The sequence below is a fragment of the Leptosomus discolor genome, chromosome 9 (genome assembly GCF_034619465.1).
Source record: "Leptosomus discolor isolate bLepDis1 chromosome 9, bLepDis1.hap2, whole genome shotgun sequence".
NCBI classification, from domain to species: Eukaryota; Metazoa; Chordata; class Aves; order Leptosomiformes; family Leptosomidae; genus Leptosomus; species Leptosomus discolor.
Window position 1 is genome coordinate 19,448,162 of NC_141399.1, and position 24,673 is coordinate 19,472,834.

The 24,673-nt window shown below is 45.0% G+C and overlaps 2 protein-coding genes across 5 annotated transcripts in view; one reads left to right on the forward strand and one right to left on the reverse strand.

Moving 5' to 3' along the window:
- Positions 1-6,887: 6,887 nt before the first annotated feature.
- CISH (cytokine inducible SH2 containing protein) lies at positions 6,888-16,174 on the reverse strand. Of its 3 annotated transcripts, XM_086469882.1 has the most exons (4): positions 14,788-14,849; positions 14,292-14,635; positions 10,352-10,578; positions 6,888-9,976 (listed from the first exon to the last, which is right to left on the reverse strand). In XM_086469882.1, the coding sequence occupies exons 2-4, from the start codon at positions 14,336-14,338 to the stop codon at positions 9,474-9,476; spliced, it is 777 nt and encodes a 258-aa protein (XP_086326008.1). In that variant the 5' UTR covers positions 14,339-14,635; positions 14,788-14,849; the 3' UTR covers positions 6,888-9,473. The 3 variants fall into 3 exon arrangements, with proteins under 3 accessions (XP_086326008.1, XP_009958461.1, XP_086326009.1); XM_009960159.2 differs by having other exon boundaries at positions 14,292-14,849; XM_086469883.1 differs by lacking the exons at positions 10,352-10,578; positions 14,292-14,635; positions 14,788-14,849 and adding an exon at positions 16,153-16,174.
- Positions 16,175-24,304: 8,130 nt separating this feature from the next.
- The window catches only part of MAPKAPK3 (MAPK activated protein kinase 3), a 46,283-nt gene continuing 45,914 nt past the window's right edge, over positions 24,305-24,673 (forward strand). For both annotated transcript variants that reach the window (XM_086469975.1, XM_086469976.1), the window contains exon 1: positions 24,305-24,529. In XM_086469975.1, the coding sequence (XP_086326101.1) occupies positions 24,305-24,529 (225 nt within the window). The remainder of the gene's footprint in view (positions 24,530-24,673) is intronic.

Sequence of the window (24,673 nt, forward strand, 5' to 3'; positions counted from 1 at the left end):
AGAAAGAGATAAAGAAACAGCTGCTTTGACAGTTATATATTTCCCTTAAGCATAAGAAGAGAATGTTTCTTTTGGCTCACAGGAAAAGTATTGTCCTTGGTTTAAGAAGCTGTTTGACAGTAGTGTTGCTCTTCCATCAGCTAATTCCTCGAAGAGCTGAGACAAAGGAGGTGATTAGTAGAGTAATAATAGGCCAAAAGGAAAATACAAAATAAACTGCAAAATTAACATAGAAAATCTTGCTTGTTTACTCCTGCACGTGGGGTAAGAAGCATAAGCAAGATAATGTATTTGTTTCTATTGTTTATTAGACAAGTTGGACTGGATTGATAATGTGCGGCAGGGGTTATCTGATTATGTTATACAGTGGACTGTTACTTTCTGAACTCTCTTCTCTTTCCATCCAAGACTGTGTGGAGTATTTCCCCTTCCAGTAGTTGTGATGGATCCTCCCTTTGAAACCATGATTTATATGAAGAAGTAATACCAACATGATGTTCAATGCATATTTTCTGTCAAAATCTGCTAATGCACTTCTATGTTAGGAAACAATGGAAGCCAATATGTGCCTTTTCACTTCTTGCACAATTCTATGTCATACTGTGACTTGACACTAACGTGAGCTATTTTGTTTATAGCTGTGTGCCTGATTTGTCTGTTCTGTGTAATAAAGGCTCATCTTTTCAGGTAAGACAGGCTATGTTATACAGCCAGGCACTAGAGAACTAAGGGATGTAAAAAACAATAGCCTTTAAGTACCTTCCTTACGTGGCACATCTGAACAAGAGGGACCCACATACTAGGGAGCGTGCAGATCTGGGCTTTTCCCTGCCTGACACAGGAATTGGCAAGGCACAGTGAAATTCTTGCCTTATCCCAGAGCCAAGCTAGGAGGTTATATGCAGACTGGTGATGCAGAAGTATGTCAGATGGAAAATGGTGTGGATGAAGAGGGATGGACTGAATTGACTAACAGGCAGCTGTAGGAATTGGCATACCGGTCTGCTTTGTGTTGTCCGAGGCGCCTACATAGAAAGTGGCAAGTGCAGCTATTTGCTTTGTAACAGATTCAATGACTTCTGCAGCAGTGTTTCCCCACAACCTTAATGACCAAACTCTTCCTCCCAGCTAGTTTTCAGTATCCTGAGGCACGAAGGTTATTTATTTGCACGCTCTTGCTTGGAACTGCTGTTTGCGAATACCCCTGTGTCAGCAGCCTGGCAGGTCACACTAACCCCACTCCTCGCTCATAAGGATTTGGTCAGTACAAAGACATTTTGCATGCAAAGAGAAGCTTTCAATCTCTTATATTCTTGGAAAGAAAAGAGTAATGTGGAGTCCCAATGTGGCCTCATAGGGGGACCCGTCAGCCCCCAGCTGACCTGCCTCGTTGCAGCAGTCTTTCACTGCTATTTTGTACATGTTCTTCCAAAATGTTACCCAGCACCTCTCAGCCAAGATGACTTTCATGGCACAGGACTGTATGGAAGGGAATTAAAGAGGGGTGAATTACGAAGAGTCTTAAAAGAATGTAAGGAGTATTCCAAAACCAAAGGCTTAGAAGAGGGGGAGGTATTTTCAAAAACAGTTACAGAGATTTTCCAAAAAGTTCCCTGGAAATAGTATTAGGTCATGTTTTAGGCTTTTTCAGATTTATATTTTTATCATAACGCCACCTTTTATTACTACTTAACACTCTCAGACAGGTGCAAACACATAGCATGTGCACTGTGCAACATGTTTCTTCAACATATTTACAGGCTTGGAGGTAGTGTTTTGAACTGTGCCTCTGCAGTGTTTGGCAGTGACTGTGATGACACTTGCATGATGGGAAGAATTGTTGCCAAGTTGGGTAACTTCTGACAAGTATGAACACAGCTCTGCCTTCTGTAAACTCAATTTCAAACCATATTGCTGTTATAGGGAAGAGACAGTCCTGACATTAAAGACTGTGCAGTCTCTCTGATCAGCTATTAAATCTCTCTGCCAGTTTGCATTGAGTGAGCCTGTAAAGAACAAGCAGTGAGGGACAGCTGGATGGGATGAGCGTCCCAGGAGCTTAGCACTGATTCTTGCTGTCTCTTTGTCACACATACAACCCAGATCTGTTTTTAGGAGTTGTCATCACTGAAAGCTCTGTCTTAGCTGATGTGAAATGAGTTTGCTGAGATCAGTCCAGGTTTGTCTGCTCAGTTTTCCATGGACTAATGTTTACATCCCAAAGTGGCATTGCACATGTTCTGACTGGCATATTCATAGGTGGATTCAAGTGAAGGCAGATCTTAATTGTACAATGCACAACGAGCTTTCCTTTCGCTTTTAAAAAAGAAATGTCTGGGCTAGGATTTGTGCATGTTGGTGGGGCAGTGTGTGAATAAAGGTTTTTCTTGTATTAAGTAAGCTGCACTTCAGTGTGACAGTTTTCTTTAATGACAAATTCATGTCAGAATTACACCAAGCATAAAATCCTTGTCTGAAAAACTAGGAATATTAAGTGGACCAAATTCAGCCCTGAAGTAAATGAATTCCCATCACTCTCAATGGGAAACAAACCCATTTTGGTTTACAGGTTTCATAGCCAGGGCTGTTTCAGTAAGAGCAGCACTCGTCCAACAGTCGTAATTGGAAAAGTTGCAGCATATCTTCTAGATCAAGGCAATCACATGATGTATTTATGCAGACTGCTGGGCTGGAGTCCAAGAAACTCAAGTCCTGGCTGATTTTTGGTTGACCAGCTCTTCCTTTGTCCTTCCATCTGGCATATTTATATGACCAGGTTTTGAGAGATACCAAGTCTCTGATTATATGTTTGGACAATCTAGTGCTGCAGTAGCCAGTATTATTTCAAGTTGTTATTGTCACTGTAGTTGCGTGGGGGTACACTAGAGCAAATGCCTTTCCTGCCTAGATAGCGTGCTCTCTTAAAATAACTATTTTTAAAAAACTTGACATTGTATTCATTTTTCCAAGTCGAATCTGAGCTGCCGTGAAGTGCAGTCACACTGCATTTAGGAAGTAGTGGCATTCAGGTGAAAACCCTTGCCAGTAAGGACCGAGTAAGAGGAGCAAAAGGGTGAGAGTAGCTCCTGTTCGTGAAAGGAAACCCTGACAAACCAATCTAGGTTGGTGTGTCAGACTGAGAGCAGTTCTGACTGAATACTTTCATCTGCTTTCTCTGGGGTCTGGTCTTTTCTATGTTCAAATTATTCAAATGATGATTTTGCAAAAATGCAAGACCAGCTCTATGTGGAACTGACCTGTGGGCCATCTAGCCCAACAATTTGTCTCCAGCCATGGCTACTACCACAGCTGATTAAAAGGAAATTGCAAGGACTAAGCCACCAATGATTTGCAGTAAAATTTCCTTTTTTATCAAGTCTCATCTTTAATTAATATAAGCTGAAGTTCTGAAGCTTTGTTGCATTCCCTTAGCTTTCGCAATCCAAAAAGCCCTCTAAATTACGATGTTAAGATTAATTGTTATGGTATTATGTAAGACCTAAGTTGTGTTTTACTTACATTTCACAGTTTCCTTTTGCAGTTTAATGCCCAGGCTAACAGTGAAGCTGTTAAAATTATTTTTCTTCTGTCTAGTCTACATTTTGTCTACCTGTAGCCTTTTCCTTTGAACAATAGAATCTTTTTTCAAGTAAAAAAATTACTGGTTCTTGCTAAAATTTGGAAGAGTATGTTTGTGTACACTCATCAGTCTATATGATGTGAATACTGAAAGACTCTAATCTAATTTTATTCCTAGGCCCGCTTTGTCATTTTTCTTTAAACTTGTTTTTTGATATATAGCAGAGGTGATGATGGATCTCTGATTGAAGTTGCAAGCACCATGCCTGCTCCCGAGGGCCACTTGCCTTACTTGTTTGTGCAGTATGTAGCAGAAGCCACACGATTGTTATGTTTCTCAGGAAGCATAAGTGGAAGATCAAAATGGGGTTCACATAAGGCAGCACTAGCCTCCAGATAAAACTGTGCCTCCACGTGTTCCTGTTCCCTGACACTCTGGCAGCTGTGATTGTAAAAAAAATATAAATAGGCAGTACTGGGTGTGGGCAGAAAATAGACATGTCTCAAAAGAAATTAGTCTGAGTCTGAACGTGTTATCAATGCACTTAGCAACTGCATAGCCCTCATTTTGTAATTGTGCTGTCAGGCAGTACTGGCAGGACTGGGTTCCCTTGTACTCCTCCTCTTAAAAATTCAGTGCTGGGTTGCTGTGAACAAAAAAAGGCAAAAGGACAAATGTTTCTGCCCAAGGACAGGGCAGATCTGTCTAAATACTATTTCATTTTTACCTCTGGCTGGTTTCATAAGAAGCTGCCTAGTCTGGTGGGCTTTTTTGTTTCATTTTCTCCTATGGATAATAGGTGGGGGTTCTCTGAAAATGAGGCATAGATGTTATGACAATGCTGCTAGGAATTGAGTTGGAAGATGTTATCTGGCATTCAGAGTTGCTCTGGCACATCTTTACTGGATATTGCTTTACCCCAATGCTGCAGACCTTTGGACTGCTGATGAGTTCAGGGGTGGGGAAGAGGGTAGCGCATTTCTGTGAGGATTGCAAATGTTTCAGCAGTAATCAGGGAGAGGCAGGAAAGGATTATGATAATTGGCTTCTGACAGATTTGAAAGTGGCAACATGATTTGGCAGAAGAGCCATACATACAGCATACACTTAATTTTGATTTTAATTTTCTTAATTTCATAGATAGCAGGTAAGACCAACAATGGAATTTGGACTAGAAATGCCATGTAATAGGTTGATTGCTTGAAACACCTGACCGTGTCTGTTGTAAGAGAAATACACTCTGCTGATTCACTTAATTTCTTGCTGGTTTATCTGGTGTGGGCTAAGGGAAGTTGTGCACTTGAGAGTATCTGGGGAAAGGAATACAATTGCAGTAAGTTTGAGAGGATAGGAACATGTGTACATAAATGGTTGTTTGTTCTTTTTTTTCCCCCCTTGCATGTGTTGATGTTTCAGAAGGCTGATTATTTAGGACAGAAAATTATACCATATGTGCCTGACAAAACTGCAGGGTATTTCTGATGTGGCAGTGAGCCACAGTAGCATGGTTTCAATCATGGACTGGGATTTCTATTCCCTATCCTGTCAGTGTGCTTTTCAGACTGTCACTGAGGGCTCCATGTCCATGTGTCTATCTTCAGGCAGAAACTGCAAAGAAAGAGAGAATCCAACCAAACTTCCTGCATTGGCTTAGCAAACCATATAGGTGTTGCTGGGAGAGGTGTTGCAGCTGTACTTCAGTGATTGTAAAGGTCAGTCTGCATTTCCATGAATGTTCCTGTTTCCAGAGATGTGGAACTCAATTGTAAAAATGAGTTCAGTGTGCACAGAGGTTTGGCACAGGAGTTCTCAGAACATGAACCTGTTTGCTGTAACAAAATGTGCTGAAGATGCAGGAGTGGGAGTCGTTAAGATAAGAGTGATGCAGTAAAACCACATGTGACTGCAGTTATGTATTGGCTTGACTCATGCCAATTGTTTCTACCTTTAATCTGTGGAAAGTGAGCCACAGGGTTTCAAGTATGTAGCTAGGGGAAGTTTAGCCCAGCTAAGAAATTAAGAAATTACTTGATGTGTCAGAAATGCCGCATCTTTCTTTTCAGTATTTTCCAGGGGTTTAAAAGTTCCTTTTTAAAGATGGATGCAGCTTTTCCTTCCTTTTGTTTTCATTGTGTTTTGTTTCTATCCCATCTAGCTCGGTTTCCACATTTCCTGTAAAACCAAGAGGGATGTGATTGTTTTTGTTTAACAACTTAAACTTGAGCAATTATTCCATTGCCAGCATTTCCTGGTTGGTGTGCAATGGAAATCTACCTACGGACTCACACTGATGAGGTTGTGGAAACAATGTTTGCTAGTGAATGCCAACCCCACAACTGGCATAGAAAGGACAGGGTGTGCTTTAGAAATACTTTAAGTGGTATTTTGAACTTTGAAGCCGGTGGATTCGGAAAGGAGAATGATGGAGAGGAACTAGTTGAGTTTTTTGGGTTTTTTTCGGAGTGTATTTTACTGTTTCCAGTGGTTGAGAGCACGCTGTGCCTTGCTTCAGGGAGGATGGGGGGGGACTGTGGCATGAGCATCTCTCCTGGGAAGTGAGTGCGAAGGGACCTCAGTGGAGTCATGTGCCAGTAGTGGGTTGCCTCAGTGTGTTCCCCACATGTTGCAGAGGCAGGCAGAAGGGGTGGCCTCTATCTCCCTATGACACCATAGGGCAGATCCAGCTCCCCGATGGTTTCCCTGGCTGCTGTGTCTGGTGCGTGAGGTGATGAGAAGGGGCAAGGGTGCTGGACCAGACTGCAGATATGGGGAGGGTGAGGCCCAGCGGCAGCAGAACATGGGGAAAAAGCTGACGCTGTGAGTCTCCCATCTGAAGCATGGCCTGCCTTTCATGAACTTGTCTTTCAACACTACCATGAGCAAAACTTTATTTTGGAGCCAACCTGAAGCCTTCTGTAAACAAGCTGCTAAACTTCAAGTTATGTTCCATCTCCTTTCCTCTAGATTGTAATGCTTTTCTATGGCGCGCAGAAGCAATACAAAAATCATTCTGGTGTTTTTCTACATGATCAAAGAACGTTCCTTCAGCCCTTTGTAACTTGGGACTTGGGGTCTGCTGCTGCTCATCTGTGTGCAGTAGAAACCAGGCCCCCATTGATGATGATTTTGGTATCAATTCTCCTGGTATCTAAAGGGCTTTTCTTCTTGTTAAAGGTTTTCGTGTCTTGTTTGAAAAAAGAAAAAAAAGGTCAAAAGTTTGTCTGATCTTCTTGGGGAGGATTTCTGTAAATAGCAAATGAATTAATACATTTGGATTTTACCAAACACCTCTACAGTAGCTTTAAAATGTATTTTAAATGTTTATTTAAAATCCAAGTCAAATGATTTTTAACAAACTGTTTCAAGATAGAAGAAACTGACTTTTTGGAGTAACTGTATTGTTTATTCTTTGTATTGCAGTAGCACCTAGAGAACCCTATTGTGCTAGATGCGTAACAAACATACAACAGAGATGGTCCCTGCCCATATGAGCTTACAGCCTTCAGCTTAGCCTCTGCCTCGTCCTGCTGGGGGATTAACCAGGCATTCATTCTCTTTCCGTGCTTCTGCCATTTTAGCTGGGCTCCCCTGGAGCAATGAGGTCAAACCTGCAAGCTTGATTTCCTCATTACCCCCAACAGAGTAAAGATCAAGTAGGAGGCAAGTTTCAGAGAGCTGAACAACTTGCCCTTTCCCTCTGTACATTTCTCAAACTGATTTTTCACATGCTGTAGATGCCAAGCCTGTGGCCAAGCCTTGTGGGCTTCCTGAGTTCACTGCTGAGCTGTGGTTTCCTTGTTCCTAGTGTCCTCAGGCAGATAGAGGTGTTTGGATAAAGGAAGCCTCTTCAGTGGTTTATAGTATTTAAATTTTTTTTTAAAAAAAGTTTTCTTTTTTGTTTTGCCTTCTAAGTTTTCATTCTCATTCAGTACCTTCCCACGGTTGCTGCCATATGGGGCAAGGAGGAAGGATATAATAAAAAGCAAACCTGACATCACACATGCACACTGTCAATCTTCAAAGTATCAAAAACAAAGCAAGAGCACGAATTTGTATAAATGAAAAGAAAAAAAGAAAAAGGACACTAAGCACATCAGGCCATCTTGTCCCTTTAGGGAGCCTTAAGGTAGGGTGGAAGAAACTCCACCCATTTTTTGAGCTTGTCTCCTGGGTCACCATCCCATCCTTTTCCACCTCCTCTCTCAACTCTCAGGTATAGCTGGGATTTGTCTCTTCTAATTTACAGAGCTTCAGAGAGACAGTCCCAGGGAGGGATGAACAAGGAATCCATAACATTGGTTTATGCTTGATCAAGTTATGGGGTCTTATTAGGGGCAAAAAAAGCCAAAAGATAATTCCTCTAGACCTCTCCCCTTCTCTCTACTTTCACTTGGTGACACGGACTGGCTCCTACAGACTGGGCAGGCAACGGGATCATGCAAATGATGAGGCAGGGGCAGCTTCTCTGTCTATGCTTGGTTTTGGGCAGATCCCATCTGCTGTTTGTCCCTCCTATCCACAAAAGAGCAAGGGAGAGCCATTGTGTTTAATTTGCAGGGGTGTGACGAGAATGGGGTGAGAGAAGTAAAGGATGACAAACATGCAAGTTGGAGAAAGGGAGAGGAGAGGTCTGGACCTTGGCAAACAGAAAAGTTGAATTGTGGTTTCCAGTGAGTGCTAGAGCTTAGCTCTGATTGAAGCCACGTGGCTTGTGAATAACGCTGGCAGAAGCAGAGCAACTGGCAGTTTAGGATTGTGTTAGCAGAGAGGAAGGACAGCTCTTTCTACTGAGGTGCTTCTAAACTTGTTACCCCCCAGAAATAAATAAATAAATATCCCTAAGCTCTGTGTGTCTTTGGTGCAGCTCAGCAGAGCTGTCTCTGAACCCCTGTTCTTGCCCCATATCTTACAAGACAAGGGCAATGTCAGGGAGCAGCACTTCAAAACACAAGCCAAACACAGAGTGCTCTGAAACCAAATCTCTCCACCTGCACATAAGAAAGTTGGGTTTCTGATTACTTGTTTCTAAGTATTTTGTCACAAACTTTCTTTGGAGATGGAGAAGATGAAAAAAAATAGGATGAGTGCTCCCTGGCCCAAGCTTAATATCCAGAATCTTTGCTTAGAGCTATCAAGCAAGAAAGGCTTCCCCAAAGAAGTCTCCTGTGCACAACCTATGATGCAGCATGCATCTCTAGGAGATGCACAAGCTGCTACCAATGTGCTTTCAGGTTACGATACCCACCCCCTGTAGCTAAGGAAGAAAAAAAAAAATTATTCTTTACGTCTGTAGAGGTGGGTCTAGATACAGTCATCAGAGTCCCACATACCCCAGAAATCTGGGGGAGCTTGCATGTGGACTCCTGTAACCTGTTACAGGGACAGGCTCAAACGGGTACTATTTGGATGTGAATCCAAATCCAAATTCCCACAGATTTTTGGCTGCCAGTTGGCTGGGAGCCTTTATTCTATCTCTAATTCCACAAAAGAAAAAGAAACAAAAAACAATAAAGTAAAAGGTGCTTTTAAAATACCACGAGGAGAGAAACTACCATGGAAATAAATAGTGAAAATAACAACATTAACATTTTCGGTGTCACAGCAACTCTGAAATTCAAGTAGTGTGCACATGCCTACAGCACTTTCTCACAGCCACGTTGGCACGGCCTGAGGTTCAGAGCTCAGATTGTGTCCCATTGTTCACTGAAACAACCAACTCCTCCCTGGCGCTGGAATGGATTTAGAGAGAAGGGGAGAGGAAAGATGGATGTAGTCTCTGCTGATAATTAGGTCTTTACTGTGCCCATCTGATGCCACGCTTTAGCGGGACAAAGACACAAAGTTCTCTTATTTCTGTCCATGTTTGTCATGCCTGAGATATAATAGCCATGCTTCAGAGCTGGAAAGGGTATTGCTTCAAATAGTCCCCCATCCGCCTAGGTAGAGGGAGCTGGTCCACATCGGCTGTAGACTTGTTAATCTGTAGCCGGCACAGGTGCTGTAGACTGGGGATGTTGTCTTTGCGGCTGAGCGGCCGGATGAGTTTCAAGTGTACTGCAGCTGCTGCCATCTCTTTTTGCATGGGAGGTAGAGGAGTCTGAGGCGGGTAGGGAGCCTCATTCTTGCTTTCCATTGTGCAGGACATGACATAATGCTGGATAAGACTGACCACATCTGGGAAGGCCAGGATGCGAGGTTTGGACAAGTAGTTTGAGTCTAGCCGGAACTTGCTGTCAGTGTATTCGATGCGCACGTTGGTGGGACCTCGATTTGTCTTGACAGAGAGTGTGAACAGGTAGCTGGGGTGAGTGCTGTCCCGTACCAGAAAAGTGCCCTCAGGCATCTTTTGGAGGTGCTGCTTGGCCTCGCTGGCAGTGATAGATCCCCAGTACCAACCTGGAAAAGCATCCCAGAAAGAACTTGTTAGGGAAAGAACATATTAAAGGACTGGCAGTATATTCAGGAAAGCCTTGAAGCCTAGTGAGTTCAGGGCCTGGGAAGCAACCAGGCCCAGACTTGGTAAGATCTTCAGAAATTAAGACTATGTCAAGTTCTAAGAGTTTCCTACCTATACTTGTCATTGCTGTGCTGGGGCTTGGGATGAGGATTACTACTTTTGCAGCTACTGCTGCATCCACAAGAGTTAGCCATGGCTGTGACAGAACCCGATTCTTGCCTTAAGTGGGATCAGGAACTTCTTCCTGGAACTCAGACTACAGAGTTGGCTCCCTGCAGACTTCTGATCCCATAACTTTGTGAGTTGAGCCTTACCAGATTCTCGCAGATAGGAGAAAGTTTTTGCAATGCAGAGAAGGTCTTCTTCAGGGTCTCGTGTCTGAGGTGGGTTGCTGTCTGGAACTGGTGCTGCAAATGCAGATGCGGACTCCTCCTGGAAGGCCATAACTGGGAGAGGCTGCATGATTGGCTCTGACAGTTCCACTGCGATGCCCCTGAGTGACAATCTCCTGATCTTTTCCTCCGCCAGCAAAGGATGAGGTCTGCAATGAAAGGCATACTCTGCTATTTTTCCTTGCCTTGAAATAGGTTGCAGTGTCTGTTGTACTACAACTTGTTATGTTTTGTAAACAGATCCTCAATATAATTGTTTCAGACAGAGAGAGAAGCAAGGGGGGGGGGGGGGGGCGGGGAATTACACAGCTAAAGATGAGCATTTAGTAGCATGGAGAGAGAGTTGGCCTCTTTCACCTTGTACAGGTGATTGATCTGTCTTGCAATTTAGGTTGATTTGAAACCTGTTATTTTTAGATGTTGCCTTTTAGTATGTAGTTTCAGAGGCAATAAGGTTCATAGCAGCATTACAGCTTCACTTACATCATTACAATGTTGGAGCATTTCTTTTTTTCTGCCAGTGGGTTTGTTAGTCATTTACTGTAACACAAGTAGAAGCAGAATTTGGAATAGTTTGGGCTTTGTCCTACCCACTTTCATCTCAGGGTTGACCTGATCCTAAATGTGTCTGTTAGAACTCAGGGTAAGCTGATCTTGTAGTAGAATAATGGGAATTCTTGTTTTAGCCAAGCCTGTGCACTACACAAACCGTAGCGTTCAGCGGCACGATGGAGATCTCAGTGCAACTGTAATCCCTGCCTGATTACAGCAGTAGGAGGTTCTGCCATGATTGGGCTGCTATGAGCATTAATCCCTCTGTGGCCTAAGGAGAGCATTAGGGTAGCTGTTCAGCATCTAAGTGCAGTTCCATGAAGCCTGGAGTTCTCATGGGTGCTCCTTCTCTGCAGCATGGACACTATCCTAAAGGAAGGCAGAGATCCAGGGAGAGGATGGATGTTGGGGGCCAGGGAAACCTTCATTCCCAGGCAAGCTCCTGAGCAAAAACATTAGTTTCTGTCTTTTCTTCTAGGTGCTTTGCCTTTATGTGCCCTGTACTGCTGCCTGTCCTGTGTTATATCCCCCACATGCACTTGCTTGCTTCAGACACTTAACATAAAAGATGGCTGAGTTTCCAGAGAAATACAATGCAGTCCTCAATGTGAGACTGTCCCAGCACCATCGGAGCTGATGGTGATTGCAAAGGCAGCAGCCACCTCCCCCCACATCACTGAAGAGAGAAGCGGAAGGAGACTCTGAAATCATAAGTACTTCCCTTCTGATCTCTTCCTTCTCTGTGCTTTATGTGAACAGTGACACTTCAGGTACATACAAAAATGACTTGTAAACTGATCGGCACCTGATCGTAGCTGCACTCCGCCTTCTCAAAGTGCCTTGTCTCAAGTATGGGACAGGGAGCAGGGATTCTGGGGAAAAGCAGATTACAGATAACCTGAAAATGACTTCACAATGATTTGTGAGCGAGAGCCACCATCAGTTCCATGACTCTTCATTTCTAACAAAACCATGTAGGTTTGGAGTGAGGTTTTTGTAAAACCACTGGTAAAATTGAATCTATGGAGAGACACTTTTGCCCATACAATACATGGCAAAATCCCACTGTTCTGTTGCTATTTAAAAAAGAACATTCCTCCTTTTTCCATATGTCAAATCATATTTCAGAAGCGGGATATCTACTTGGCATTCATGGCATTTGATACTCATTTCTTAATTCTATTAATGAGTAGGAAGCCAAACCTAATGAAGGTGATTGCTGGCTCTTACGTTCACCAGGCACCCCTGGTTACAGGGACTACGTTTTCAGTGGCTTTCACAGAACAGTGGATCTGAATATACTTTTATACCCGGAGATCGCTGTTGGGAAACCTCTTTTAAATCCCACCTGAGCTACAGTGGTAGGTGTTGAGGGCTGCATTTTTAAAAATATTTGGATGTCTCCCACTTGTCATGGTCTTCACAGATGTCTAGCTACCTGCCTTCTTCGGGAAAGGAGATTCCCGATTCTCCATTTCCCCCCTTTTTGAGCAAGGACAATAAACTAGATCCTTCCCTGTACTGAAACTACTATAATAGTTTGCGCTGTGCACAGAGGGTTGTTGGCACAGGACTGTTGGCAGAGCATTTGCTACAACTTTTAATGCAAGTACATCTGCAAGGGGGGTAAGAAGAGTCTGCTGGGATAAGGAGATGCTGAAAAAGGTATGCTGACATGAAAAAGTCAGACTTTTAATGAGGCAAAGTAAGTATTTGAAAATAATTAGTGCTTCTAAGAAAGCAAGTAGAAAAGAGATGTATGGAGGATCAGGACTGAACAGAGTAAACTGTTAGTACAACAGCTGCCATGAGGAAGAAAAGAAATTTATAAAATTTGGCATGTCTAGCTGGTAGTCTGTGTGGAGTCTTGAGAGAATCAGCAAATGAACTTCCCTGTGCTTTGGCAATTAGTGTTTCAAAAAGCCTTGGAAAGTCAAGAAAGTTAGAGAGAATCAGGTATGTCTGATACGATTTGGAGTTATCTTTGCAGTTACTTTGCTGACAAGCTAAACTTTGTAACACAGTACAAATAATAGTACAACAAAAAGTGTGTGGAGCTACTCTCCCTTCCCATGGGAGCCTGGTCTGAACAGGAGGGAGAGTATGGAGTCCAGGATATATGAAATCCTATAGGATAATGAACACTGAGCAATAAGTGGTCGTAAAAAAAGATACTAAGAGACAACCACCAACACATCTGACTGTATAACAAGTTCACAGTGGGTGAAGGGAAGCAGTAGCTCTGGTATGTTAACCCTGGAGAAAAGCTTCAGATAAGGGTTTCACAAAGCCTAAGCTGAAAAAAGAATTCCCTTTGCTGTGGCTATAGAAACTGCAGCAGCAGACTGAAAAGGAGAGTGAAAACAAACTCGCGTAGTAGGAAAGTATTGGTAAGCATGAGCTCTGCTTGTCTGTGGAACAGATTTTGGGGGGAAATGGCAGAAAAATCCCCGAACTTTACTAGTATGAAGTAGAGAAGGCAAATGCATTGCCTCTGAGGAAAACTGGCTGAGCAGAGGAGGGGTGGGCAATACTGACATTATGGCTCAGGCTGAAATAAATGCTGACGCTTTTCAAATATGCAGCATGAGTAAAAATGCTGGGTGATTGCTGTAGACCAGCTATTCACGCATGCTGATGACCTGAGCTGACCATAGAGACACTGAAGTGCCAACACACCGGTACCAGATGCCGATACAGGAGAAGGGACTTGGATGTCACCTGTTTTACTGAACAAAGGTGGTGAAACTATACATAGCTTTTGTTCTACAGAATGCTATGTAAGAGTAAGTCTGTATATATATATATACACACATACATTTAGTCTTACCCACAAAAGCAATAGAAAAACAAAATTAGGTGTTTGGCATAAATATTTACTTAGAAATGGACAAAACCATCTGAACTCAGGGGAATTTTTTCCCTGTGAACAGTTTGTTTCCACCGGGACATTAGAGAACACCTACAGTCTCGGGCTTGCGTACCCGCTGGTGCTACACACACACCACTGACCATCACACTCCAAGTTTTTACTCACTTCCCCAAAGGCTTTAGATACCATGTAGTTTTTCAGAATAGAAAGCACAGAAATCAGGAATACTTTATGGTCCCATGATTTTTGGCCATGGAATCTAAAGAGCAGTCACACAGGGCACACACGCAGGACTCAGCCCTCGGCCAGTGTTAGTCATTTCCATTCCATTACAATCACACAGGGCAACTCGCACGAGCTGAAAAACTGTCCCAGAGAATCCTACTAATTACAGTTCCCAAACCACAGCTTTTAAAAGAAGGCTGCAGAGTATCTTACCCCTGAACACAGAGGATCATGTCACTCCTGGACCAAGGGAAAAGCATTAAGTCTCCAAGAAGGTGGAAAATGCCTTCTCCTCTTCTCTTTTTCTCTTTCGTCTTCTTCTTCTTTGCTTCCCAGAAGAAGCAAGCTAGTTCCTGCCTCTGGTTAGGGGTTTACAGTGAGAGAAGGCTGGAGAGTCCCAGCAAACCCCTTCCGCAGTAGGTTGTCTGGCAGACACAGAAAAAGCCAAGCAGAAGGCGAATCGGGCTGTCCGAGAAAGACTGCAGGCTGTTTAGCAACTTTGTCCAGGAAAATGTGTGCACTCGCAGTGCTTTAGAAAAGTATGTGTCCTTGTTGTGCTGTTCAGAAAACAAGAACAACAACAAAGAGTTTTAAAAATAACTAAAGGGAAATTACAGATATTTAAAGAGGAATCAATCTTCCTTCAGAGCAATCTTGTAGAAAAGAATATTCTCTGAAATAGTAATAAATAGATATCAATAAATAATACCTCCCCGAATGCTTGGGGAACAGAGCTGGGAGAGCAGCAACCTGCTTTTTCACTGACTCCAGAACAAATGAAGCTCCACCGAAAAAAAAAAAAAAAAAAAAAAGAAACCCCCAAACCCAACCTACTAAGTAATCTTTTGTTTGCCCCTTTTAATCTGTTCCAGGAAGCGAGGGATTCCTGGAATCGCGCCGTATTCACATCGCTCTTCCGATACCAGCCACGCGGGGGGAAGGAAAAAAAAAGAGAAGGTATAAATAGCCGCGTCCATAGCGGCCGCGCTGCTGCTAGCAGGGCTGGCCGGGGGCGGGGAGGGGAGCGGAGCCCTGCGGGGAGGGGCGGAGGAGGGGGAGGGGAGGGGAGGCCGCCGGCCCTGCGGAGCCGCCGCCGCGCTTGTTCGCGGAAGCGCCTTTGATCCATTTCCAAGAACTTTCCAGGAACGCGGGGCCGCCGCGGCCAGCGCTGCCAATGGGCGCCGCCGCCACCGCACCCCGCCCGCCAATGGGCGCCGCCGTCGCCCCACGCCCGCCGCATGCGCGGGGCCTCGCGCATGCGGCGGGCGGGGGCGGTGGCGGCGCCCATTGGCGGGCTTTTAAGCTCGGTTTAAGTCTCCTGGGGAGGGTTACGCCGGCACCATTTTGTCCTGGCGTTTAGAGAGTGTTGTTAAGTTAAAATTGGGGCATGCAGGAGGAAATACAGCAGGTACCTTGAGGGTTATTGAGCCTTTTATTTGTAAAGAGTCCATCACAAGAGCTTGGTCCTTCTTTTCCTGCCATGGGTTGCTGCCTCTCCAGAGAAAGGAGAATGCGAGTGTGGGCTGGCTGTCACCTCCGTTGAAGTAGATGGAATACTTAAAACTATCAGTAATGGTTGTGCTATTCAGGACCAAATTGGATGGGCTATGAGGGGAGGGGAAGGGGACGGTAAGGGTAAGGTTAGAGATATGTTCTTGTGGGCAGGATGTGAGCCCAAAAGCAGGAAGCCTGCACTCAGCCCTGAACTCCCTGCTGTTTCATTTAGAAGCTGCTCAGCCTTCTGCACACTCGCATTCACTTTCTTTACTACATCAGGGACAGCGCGGCAATGAGTGCTACTAATAATACCGAGCTGTTCACTGAGAGCAGTACTGAGGGCCATCTCAGTTTCCAGAGGGATGGGAATGTCATCCTGCATGCACGCCTTAACCAGTATGCTTCTGATCCCAAGAGAGACTTGGCTCACACTGCATCTGAATACGTGTAGATTCACAGGAGAGGTGAGAAGATAGCAGAGGAATTTCAATCCTCACCCTTCCTGTGCACAGCAAGTACAATTGGACCATTCGAAGGCTTACCTTGGTAGTTCTGGCACAGGGCTGCAGGGGGACGCCTGCGTGTGTGAGCTCCTTCATTTCTAAATTCAGCTTTATTTAAAACCTTATGTTGGTGGTGCAGCAGCACGATGGATTTGAACAGAGCTAGACTAGAGAGGGGGAAGTGGCTGCTGTCTCCTGCAAACAGTCGTTAACCTACGCGTTCAGGAGGTGTTTCATCTTCAGCCTTGGAGGGGACACTGAGGTCATAGCTGTAGTGCGCCCTAATGCAGACGTGCTGCAGCCCAGGGCAGACGTTGAGAAGCTCTTTACATCTATTTTTTTACTTAGATTTGGGCTCCATCTAGTGATCTTCTTTTGGAAAACTCTTTGTGTGCAGGTTCTGTCCTGTTGGTTGAGTGGCTACTCTGGAGCAGGAAAGCAACGTGAAGAACTGCGCAGTGGAAACTTCATGTGCAGAAACGGGTCTCAGTTGGCAGCTCTGTGTTTCTGCTCTGTGGAAGCAGCAAAGGTGTTCACCCCATGCAGACACTATGTTATCTAGCACACGTTGCATTCTGAAGCAGTGGGTTTCCATCTGCAATCCTTGCTACTCTGTTCATGAGTCCTACAGGACCCTGAAGAAAGATGACCGTTAAATTGAAGTAGGTAATGCCCATGAGAATTAATGAAAGGAGCTTTCATTTTTACTGGCAACTTTTCTAGGGGCCCACCTCAAAAAAAAAAAAAAAAAAATTCAGGCTAATGCCTGGGCTGTTTTATCTACAAAAATAGTGATCAGTTTTAAGTCAGGAGTGTTCAGTAGTACTCCATCACTCTACCTGAATGTTTTGCCCCTCATTGGCGTTCCTCATGCACACAGTAGTGCCCTAAGTAGGAAGCAGAACAGTGTGCCTGGTTTGCCAGTGCCCTAGGCCTGGTGCAGTTGGTTACCTGTGCACAGTCAATATAAATTGCTGCCATTCCAACAAATTAGTTGTTTAAATCCAGTTTATACTCATATAAATGTCTCTCCAGGGTTCAATGTTGAAGAATTAGGACACTGCAGAGGCAGTAACGAGAAATACTACTGAATGATATCACTGAGCAAAAGGCTTTAGTTACAAAAGGTAACGAAAAAACCTCACAATAAAGTCAGGGAGGTAAGAAAATCCAGAAGTCATGACCCAGTCAGTCCCCTTAGGAAAGTTCCCCAACACAACAGCACCATCTACTGATAAACGTGTGTTTGAGAAAGACGGGAGGTCACAATGCGCTTTCCACTGAGGGCAGGTTACACTGCTTCAGCTGTACAGTTGGACATGTCTGTAATCTTGTAGAGTTGGTGTTAATGAAGAATGACATCCAAAATCATAACTCTTGAGAGAGGTCTGTGTGTCTGGAGACTAGATTTACCTTCACTATAAGCTTGTATAGGAAAGCCAAAGAAAGTTGCCCCTCTGGCTGCTGTGTGGCCATAAGGCCGTCTCTGACACTTGCCCTGTGTTGTACTGTAAGGAATAGCACGTGACCAAAGAAACTAGTGATAATAAGCATCTTGTTACCTGAGTAGGGCACACCCATTTGTGTGATCAACAATACACAAGAGGGTGATGAACTTACTGTTGTGGTTTTGATTTCCTAACCTGGTGTGGAGCAATGGAAGAGTCTCCAGGGTGTGGGCGAACTGTGCCATGGAAGCAGGGACATCTGAACTGGCTCCATGAGAAGCAGCATTTGTGGGACTGCAATGGGCTTCATTTTGGGCTACCAAAAGCTACCTTGGTGCTACTGTAAGGAACTCAGTGTGTTCATTGTCCCTAGGCTTGCTGGCATGTTGTGACCTAGAAGATGACTCAGTGCAGCATCTGTTAGGAACTTTTCTGCTTGCATCAAATGACGTGTTTCTGCAAAATTGTATTTGTGACTGGCCTGGGAGGCCACCCCAGGACTGTCGGACAATGTTGCCATACCCACTAGTTGCAGGGTCTCTTTCAGTGAAAGAGAGATTCATTTCTTGTGCTCCACTGCAGCATAGAAAGAAGCACCATCTTCTGTAGACAGCTTGGAAGATTTATGATGGGTTTGATTTATGGTATTTCTGTGAAAAACCCTGTATTTTTTTTTTCTCTCTGCTGAAACGGGAATGTTCAACTGGTATCTCTCTGCCTCCCTCTGTAAATAAGCTGTGTCCCAGCGCTCCTTGTGCTCTAGGATACCCAGACAGCAACCCTGAGTGGAGGAGCAGGGATGGAGCCTCCCAAAACCTTCTCAATGACCAAGACAAGGCATCTGTAATAAGGTGTCCAAGTCCAGGATTAGAAAAGCAACTGTTCTACCTGCGTCTGTATTTCCGTAGAAAAATACCTGCTGAGTATGTGCTAACAGAGCAGAAGTAATCTTGAGGAACTAGGTCAGGTATTAGGACATGCTCTCCAGATTGTGAGACTGGTGCTCTTGAGACTTCCCTTTCCTTCACTAGCATCTGATTCATAGCTAGGATTTGTAATTTCTCCTAGAAGCCATGCTATAATCCCAAGTCAGGGCAGAGGGTGTTGAGAATAAAAGAGAAGTTGTGCTAGTTGGGTGATCACAAAGCATCAGGTAAACATCATTGCCTATGAAAGAGCTCCCTAAACCTCTTTTTACCTCAGCCATGGAGAGAAAAGAGCTGGGCTGTTTGCTGATGAGCTTTCCTAGTTGTATGGGTAATAGAAACTATTTTGGTTTCTGGCTTGTTGTTGGGCTTTTCCTTTTTTTTTTTTTTCTTTTTCTAAGTCTGAGACAGGCACCTCCAGAGCAGAACTGAAAGACTGGCAAAAAATCATGTACGTAGTCTCTGTTTCAGACCACTGTGTACATGACAGACTAAACTAAAGATTGTACAAGAAGCTTCTTTCCTTCTCTTTCATATCACAATATTTTTCTGTAGGGCTGCCCTTTCTTTCTTTTAACATTACAGACGCAGTTTGTGAAGAACTTCCTGAGAGATTTAATAAGGTTGCAACCCCTCAGTCAGACAAAACTCTGTCCTCACTTCAACCTGACAGTACAGAGGATTTTCTCTTTGGTAACATCTATATAATGCAGCCCAGAGAGTGGATTTCTCATAACATCAGGAAAAATACATAGCTGTTGTGCAGAGGAAGCAAAATTTCAGAAAAACAAGTCACTGTATTTCCAGCTGATGGTGATAATTTCTTTATTGCAGCTGATGCTGATTTCCACAAGACATTGCTATCAAAGAACTAACCTCCACACAAATCACTTTTGTATGTAAATAAACTCAGGTAGCTGTAGCCTTCAGGTGAGTATCGTTCCTCCGAATGATGCCATCCTCAAAGAACATTTGATGACATCAGCTTTCCTAGCTCTCCAATGACAGCAAACTCGTTTCATTTTTGTTAAGAAACAAGATATTTGAAAGTCTGAAATGTCTTTGATCCCAGGTATTACTATTACTGAATCACTACAGCATGGCAAACAGGCAGTGGAAATACCCAGTGTGATAGCCAAAATTCACCTTCTGTATTTAAACAGCTGCTCTCTCTGTGTGCAAACCAGGTATCTGTGATATCCAAGACACGATAAAATCAGGAACAGAGTATCCAAACTGCATGCTGCCTGAAACATGAAGCTTCACAGGGTTAACACACCAGCTGAGAGCAACAGGGCTGCTGCCCCCAAGCTTATTGCAAGATTAGGGCCTTATTGTTTGGTTATTTTCTCCTATAAGCTGCTCTTTTAAAAAGTTTGGGGCAAGGCAGGCATAGCTGAGCTACTAAATTCTCTCATGAAAAAGTTGTTTTGTGTTGTTGCTGTTGGGGATTTTTGATAAAAACAGGATTAATATTTAATTTTCAGGTTTAGGGATTTTTGTGAGGATGGAAGAACTTTTGCTGTAGTGGGCTCTTATCCTGTAATAGTACTGTTTTTTAAAAACTTCAAAAAGCAAACATTAATAAATAAATAAAAATGTCTTTTTCAGTGAAAAATGGCCCCCAGCTCAATAAGCTGCAGTGGGCCTTTCAGCGTGTCCTCCCCCAGTATCTCCAAAGGATGCTAACGTGGCGTGGCTCGACCTGCCATGAGCACAAACAGAAGCCGCAGGATCCCCAGTGTAAGTTTTTGACCACACAAAATGTAATTCCTGGGGAGAGCTAAAACTGGCATTTGAAAGCAGACGTTGTGGGAAGTGCTCCCTGAGCCAGGAAGGGGGACAGCTGCAGCCAAGGTGGCTGCACTGCGCTTGCTTGTGTTTAGGGTGTCCAAGGTGTTGGGGTTAAATGATTAACCGAGTTGTCAGCTCCAAGATGTGTGCCTGGACCCAGTGTGCTTGTCCCTTCCCCCAGAGAAATTATAAAACCTTAAGCAGCTTAAGAGAAGGGTATTGCAGAAATGAAGGATCTCAGCTCTGTACAAACTGCGTGTGGATTTACAGGTGCGGGACCTTCAGAGTGGGTACCCACATGGATTTGCAGGTACAGTAACTTGAGACCCCCCACCAGGTCACTGTAGCAGTTGTTTCACTAGTGTGGCACCTAAACCAGACTGCTCTGGGGCTGCCCAGCGTGGTCAGAATAACATTCAATAAAGAGCGTCAGCTGAGCAAAACCAGGGGCGATGGCCGGTGGGAGAGATTTAGAAGTTCAGTACAAAAGCACGGGATACTTTTGGCTGTTACAGTATCAGACTGCCACCTTGTTCACTGTTGCAAAGACTTTTAGATATTGAGAATACTCCCTTTGTTCCTGGTTTTAAAGATTTTCTGCTCATGGTATTTGTGTTTTGCCTGGAGTAGTGATACGCTTTGTGCTCAGACAGCCCATCTAAGATGAAAAATGAACACAAAAAGCAGGGGAGTATATTTTCTTTTTGTTCCTCAGCTGTGGTCATCCATGTGTACAATGATTTGATACTTGGGCTGGTGCTGGAAAGGGTTTTTTGGAGTTTATGGTGGGTGAAATTAGCAAAGGGTTGGTGCAAGGTGTTACTCACCATGATTCACACTGGATTTTTAAGGTCTTTGCCCTGTTTAAACTTACTACTGGTTGCTGGTAAAACAGTGAACTTTGCTAAGAGCATATATAGACAATATCAAGTAGTGAACCCAAACCAGCATAGCTTCTAGTAAGATACTGTTTCAAGCAGTGATTTGAAAAATATGTTTTGTATCTTACCAGTTGAACTCAGTGACTGTTTATAACCGAGATGTGTAGAACCAACCAACTTCATACAGTAGAATCCTGTCTTGTTCCCTCGTCTTTCCTCCTTTCTTTCCACACAAAGCTTATTTTGTAGAGATTCGTTCTTGTAATCATTAGAAAGAGTCATAATTTCTTAATGAAATTCCTTGCTTCTGACACACTGTAAAAAGTAGCAACTGCTTAAGTACACATCTGTTTGGAATTTTTGCAATGTTTAATATTTCCCAGAATAAGGCCATAAATTGCCTTCTGCTAGCTTTACTGTGCTAGCTGTCGTAACTTCTGATTGCTTTGGTCAGCCACAGATCTTTGTGTAAGAGTTGCATGGAAAGATCAGAAGCGGGGCTGGGAATAGGAGCTACAAATTGCTGTCAGCGAGTATATTTCTCAAATTATAAAATACAGAAGAGAGCTGAGAGATTAGAAGTTTTCTGAAGGGTTGGCCCCCAGTAACTGAGAGCTGGGAAGAGGACTATGGTTACCTGTTGCAAAGAGAAGGAAATTACCATCCAGGACAAATAAAACAGCAAATACAGGAAGAAGCCGTGGGAAGGAAAATCAGAGCAAGCTGCTGACTACAGAACAGTGTTATTAAAGATTTGCAACCTGGGAGCTTGCAGTTATGTATGTGTTTCCCTGAGATTGCCACAGTGGGAGGTGGTGCAAAGCCTGGGAAGGCTGGAAGCCAAACCTGAGAATGGAAGGTTGGGAATAGTTGCGTTCCTCTGGGGTTTGATTAGCCCAGAATAGGTGAACTGAATCAGGGGACCAGGCCCTCCAGTAGCTGAACTGCTGAAAGCCTGGAAGGGAAACCTGAGGCAGAATAGCTGCAGCGTCACATCACATGGCAATGCACTGCAAATCTGCATCCTGCTAAGTTGAACTACTTTTTACCCCTTGGAGAAAGGACTCATTATCCCTTTTAATTATTTTCCTAACCACTTGAACTCCAGATGCCATTATGTTATGTAAAATGACAAATGTATTTTTAACTCGCAAAGCATGTGAACTTTAAGCTCTTTCCAGCGATACAAGTACAGCTCCATTTCAATGCATGACTCATCTTCACATGTAGGAAAAACTCAGCATTTCACATCCCTGTAACTACACTCTGTGCACCAGTGGTGAGCGACAGTTGCTGTGGGAACCATCACTTTTCATATCCCGACTGTGCATACAAAAGTGCAAAGAAATAGTGACTGCTTATTTGGCAGAAAAGGTCTGCCAAATAAGCAGACCTTTAATAACAGCACCGACTGTTTGGTAGCCGTAGTGCCCGAAGGATCATAGTCTGCCCAGTCTGGAGTTTCAATGCTTCGTTCCATAGCAACAGCCTTACTGTTTAAAACCGGTTTTAGAGTAAACATGTCAATCCTTTCCCGTTCCTAAAACAAGCGGTCGACGGAAGGGGTGGGCGGCGGTGCTGCGGCCCGCGCACCGCGTCGGGCCGCCGCACGGGCGCGCTGCGGCACAAGCCCAGAGTCGCCAAGGCAGCTTCGTCCACCACCAGTCCCCTTCTAGCAGGGCCGTTTACCCCAATAAACGAATAACGTGGCCGATGCCTTAAAAACACCGCCCCGCGCAGGGGATGTTCCCCATCATCCCGTCGTCCTTCCCCGGGGAACCTGCCGCCGGGCACCGCCCGCCTTGCCCCACGCAGCCCCGATGAGGCAGCTCCAGCCGGGGCCTCCCATTCAGCCCATGCGGAGCCCGGGCCGGCCTGACCCCCCCCGTTCCCCCTGGATCGGGCCAGGCCACGCCGCGGGCGGCCTCCCCTCAGCGCGGGGGCGGTGCGTACCTGCCCAGGGCGTCGGGGCGGGCCCAGGCAGACCCCGCCTTCCAGGACTCCGCACCGGGAAGCCTCGGCTGGGGCTGCGCCGCGCCGCCATAGGCAGGTAACCGTCCTCTGGCGGGGCTCGGCGGTGGAGCCCCCCGTTACCACTCCGGCGGTTCCCCGCCGCCGCCCGCCCACCCCCCGCGCGCCGTTGGGGCCTGCCTTGCCTCACTTCACCTCAGGGTTTTCCCGCCTCCGGGCTTTCCCGCCCGCCGCCTCGCCGTGCGGGGGACTGAGGGAAGCGTCCCGCCGCCGGCCCCCGCTGTGGGAGCTGCTTCGTCGCCCGGGGCGGCTGTCTGCGGGGCAGCGCTCGGGACCGGCAGCCCCTCCCCGCCGTGAAGAACGGCCTTCAGCTTCTCCGCGGCGCTTCGCATGCTCGTGGCTCAGCTGTGTTAACGGGGCTCGGAGGCCCTGGCATCGGTACCCCCCCCCGGGGCTGCGCTCCTGAGAGGCCAGAGGCCCTCTGGTTCCCGGCGGGGTCAGGCGGCTCCTCAGCTTTGGGAGCCACACCGTTGCATCTCCACGTATCTCAGTTTTTGGTTTGATGGTTCCCTAAGTAATGTCGCACCTGCCCCCCGCTCTGTGGTCTGGGGCAGTTCAGTAAGTGTTGGCCCAGCATCGGGTCCCATGCCTGCCCAGGCAGTGGCCCTCTGGGGTTTAATCCAGGCATTCGTGGTTCTCTTGCAGAATTTGGAGTGTCAGGATGAGGCAGGGGACTATTGTGGAGATTTCTACATAAACCATTGAGGCAATAAGTTGTTGATGGAGGTTCATAAGCTCCTTGAAGCTGGGGCGCTGTGTTCTGTTGTGCAGAGCTTAGCTGAGTAAGACTTTAGTCTGAGACTCAGTGCAGGCACTTGTTGAAATAAAAGCAGTGATTTATAACTGTGGACTGATAGCTGTGTATATTGGAGCTGGGGTGACTGGTCTGTAAAAAAGTGTGCTTTTGTGAAGTGAACCTCCACTTCTAGTCATCTTGTTAAGAAAGGAAGAGAGAAAAGTGGTTAGGTGGGAGACTGGTTAGTTGACACCAATTACTAATACTCGTTTACATTTTTATTCAGGAGTAAATGGCGAGCAAATGGACTGTTTGAAGCACTGAGCTTGATCACCTTAGGAGGGACTCTGCTGAGGATACCCCATAGGGAATCTGTTGGGTATCTCTGTCATCTTGGACTCTTCCCTGGTATGGAACAAAATGAAGGTGAACAGGAATCCCAGCCAGAAAGTCACGTGGATAGCAAGAGCAGCATGAAATCTTTGCCTGGGGGAGCGGCCCATGTCAAACTAGAGATAAAAAAACATGCAGTTACGGATGACTACAAACTCTCCAAACGGGTGCTAGGGTTAGGAGTCAATGGCAAAGTACTGGAGTGTTTCAACAAGGAGACAGGCCAGAAGTGTGCTTTGAAGGTATTTAGGCTTTTTCTTTTTTTTCCTTATTTATGGTTTGGAGGCCAGAGTTCACTTCCGAAGCCCTGTAAAAGCTACTTGTTCTTTTGCTTACATTTCACAAAGAGTGCTGCATGAAGAATTTGAGTATGTGGAGATGTTTGC

Excerpts from the sequence above, each read along its gene's own strand:
- CISH (XM_086469882.1), bottom strand. The coding sequence starts at position 14,338 with ATGCTTTTCCCTTGGTCCAGGAGTGACATGATCCTCTGTGTTCAGGG. Across the intron at positions 10,579-14,291 it reads ATGATCCTCTGTGTTCAGGG|ACCTCATCCTTTGCTGGCGG; the intron begins GTAAGATACTCT and ends CTTTCATTGCAG. Across the intron at positions 9,977-10,351 it reads CTCCTATCTGCGAGAATCTG|GTTGGTACTGGGGATCTATC; the intron begins GTAAGGCTCAAC and ends ATGCTTTTCCAG.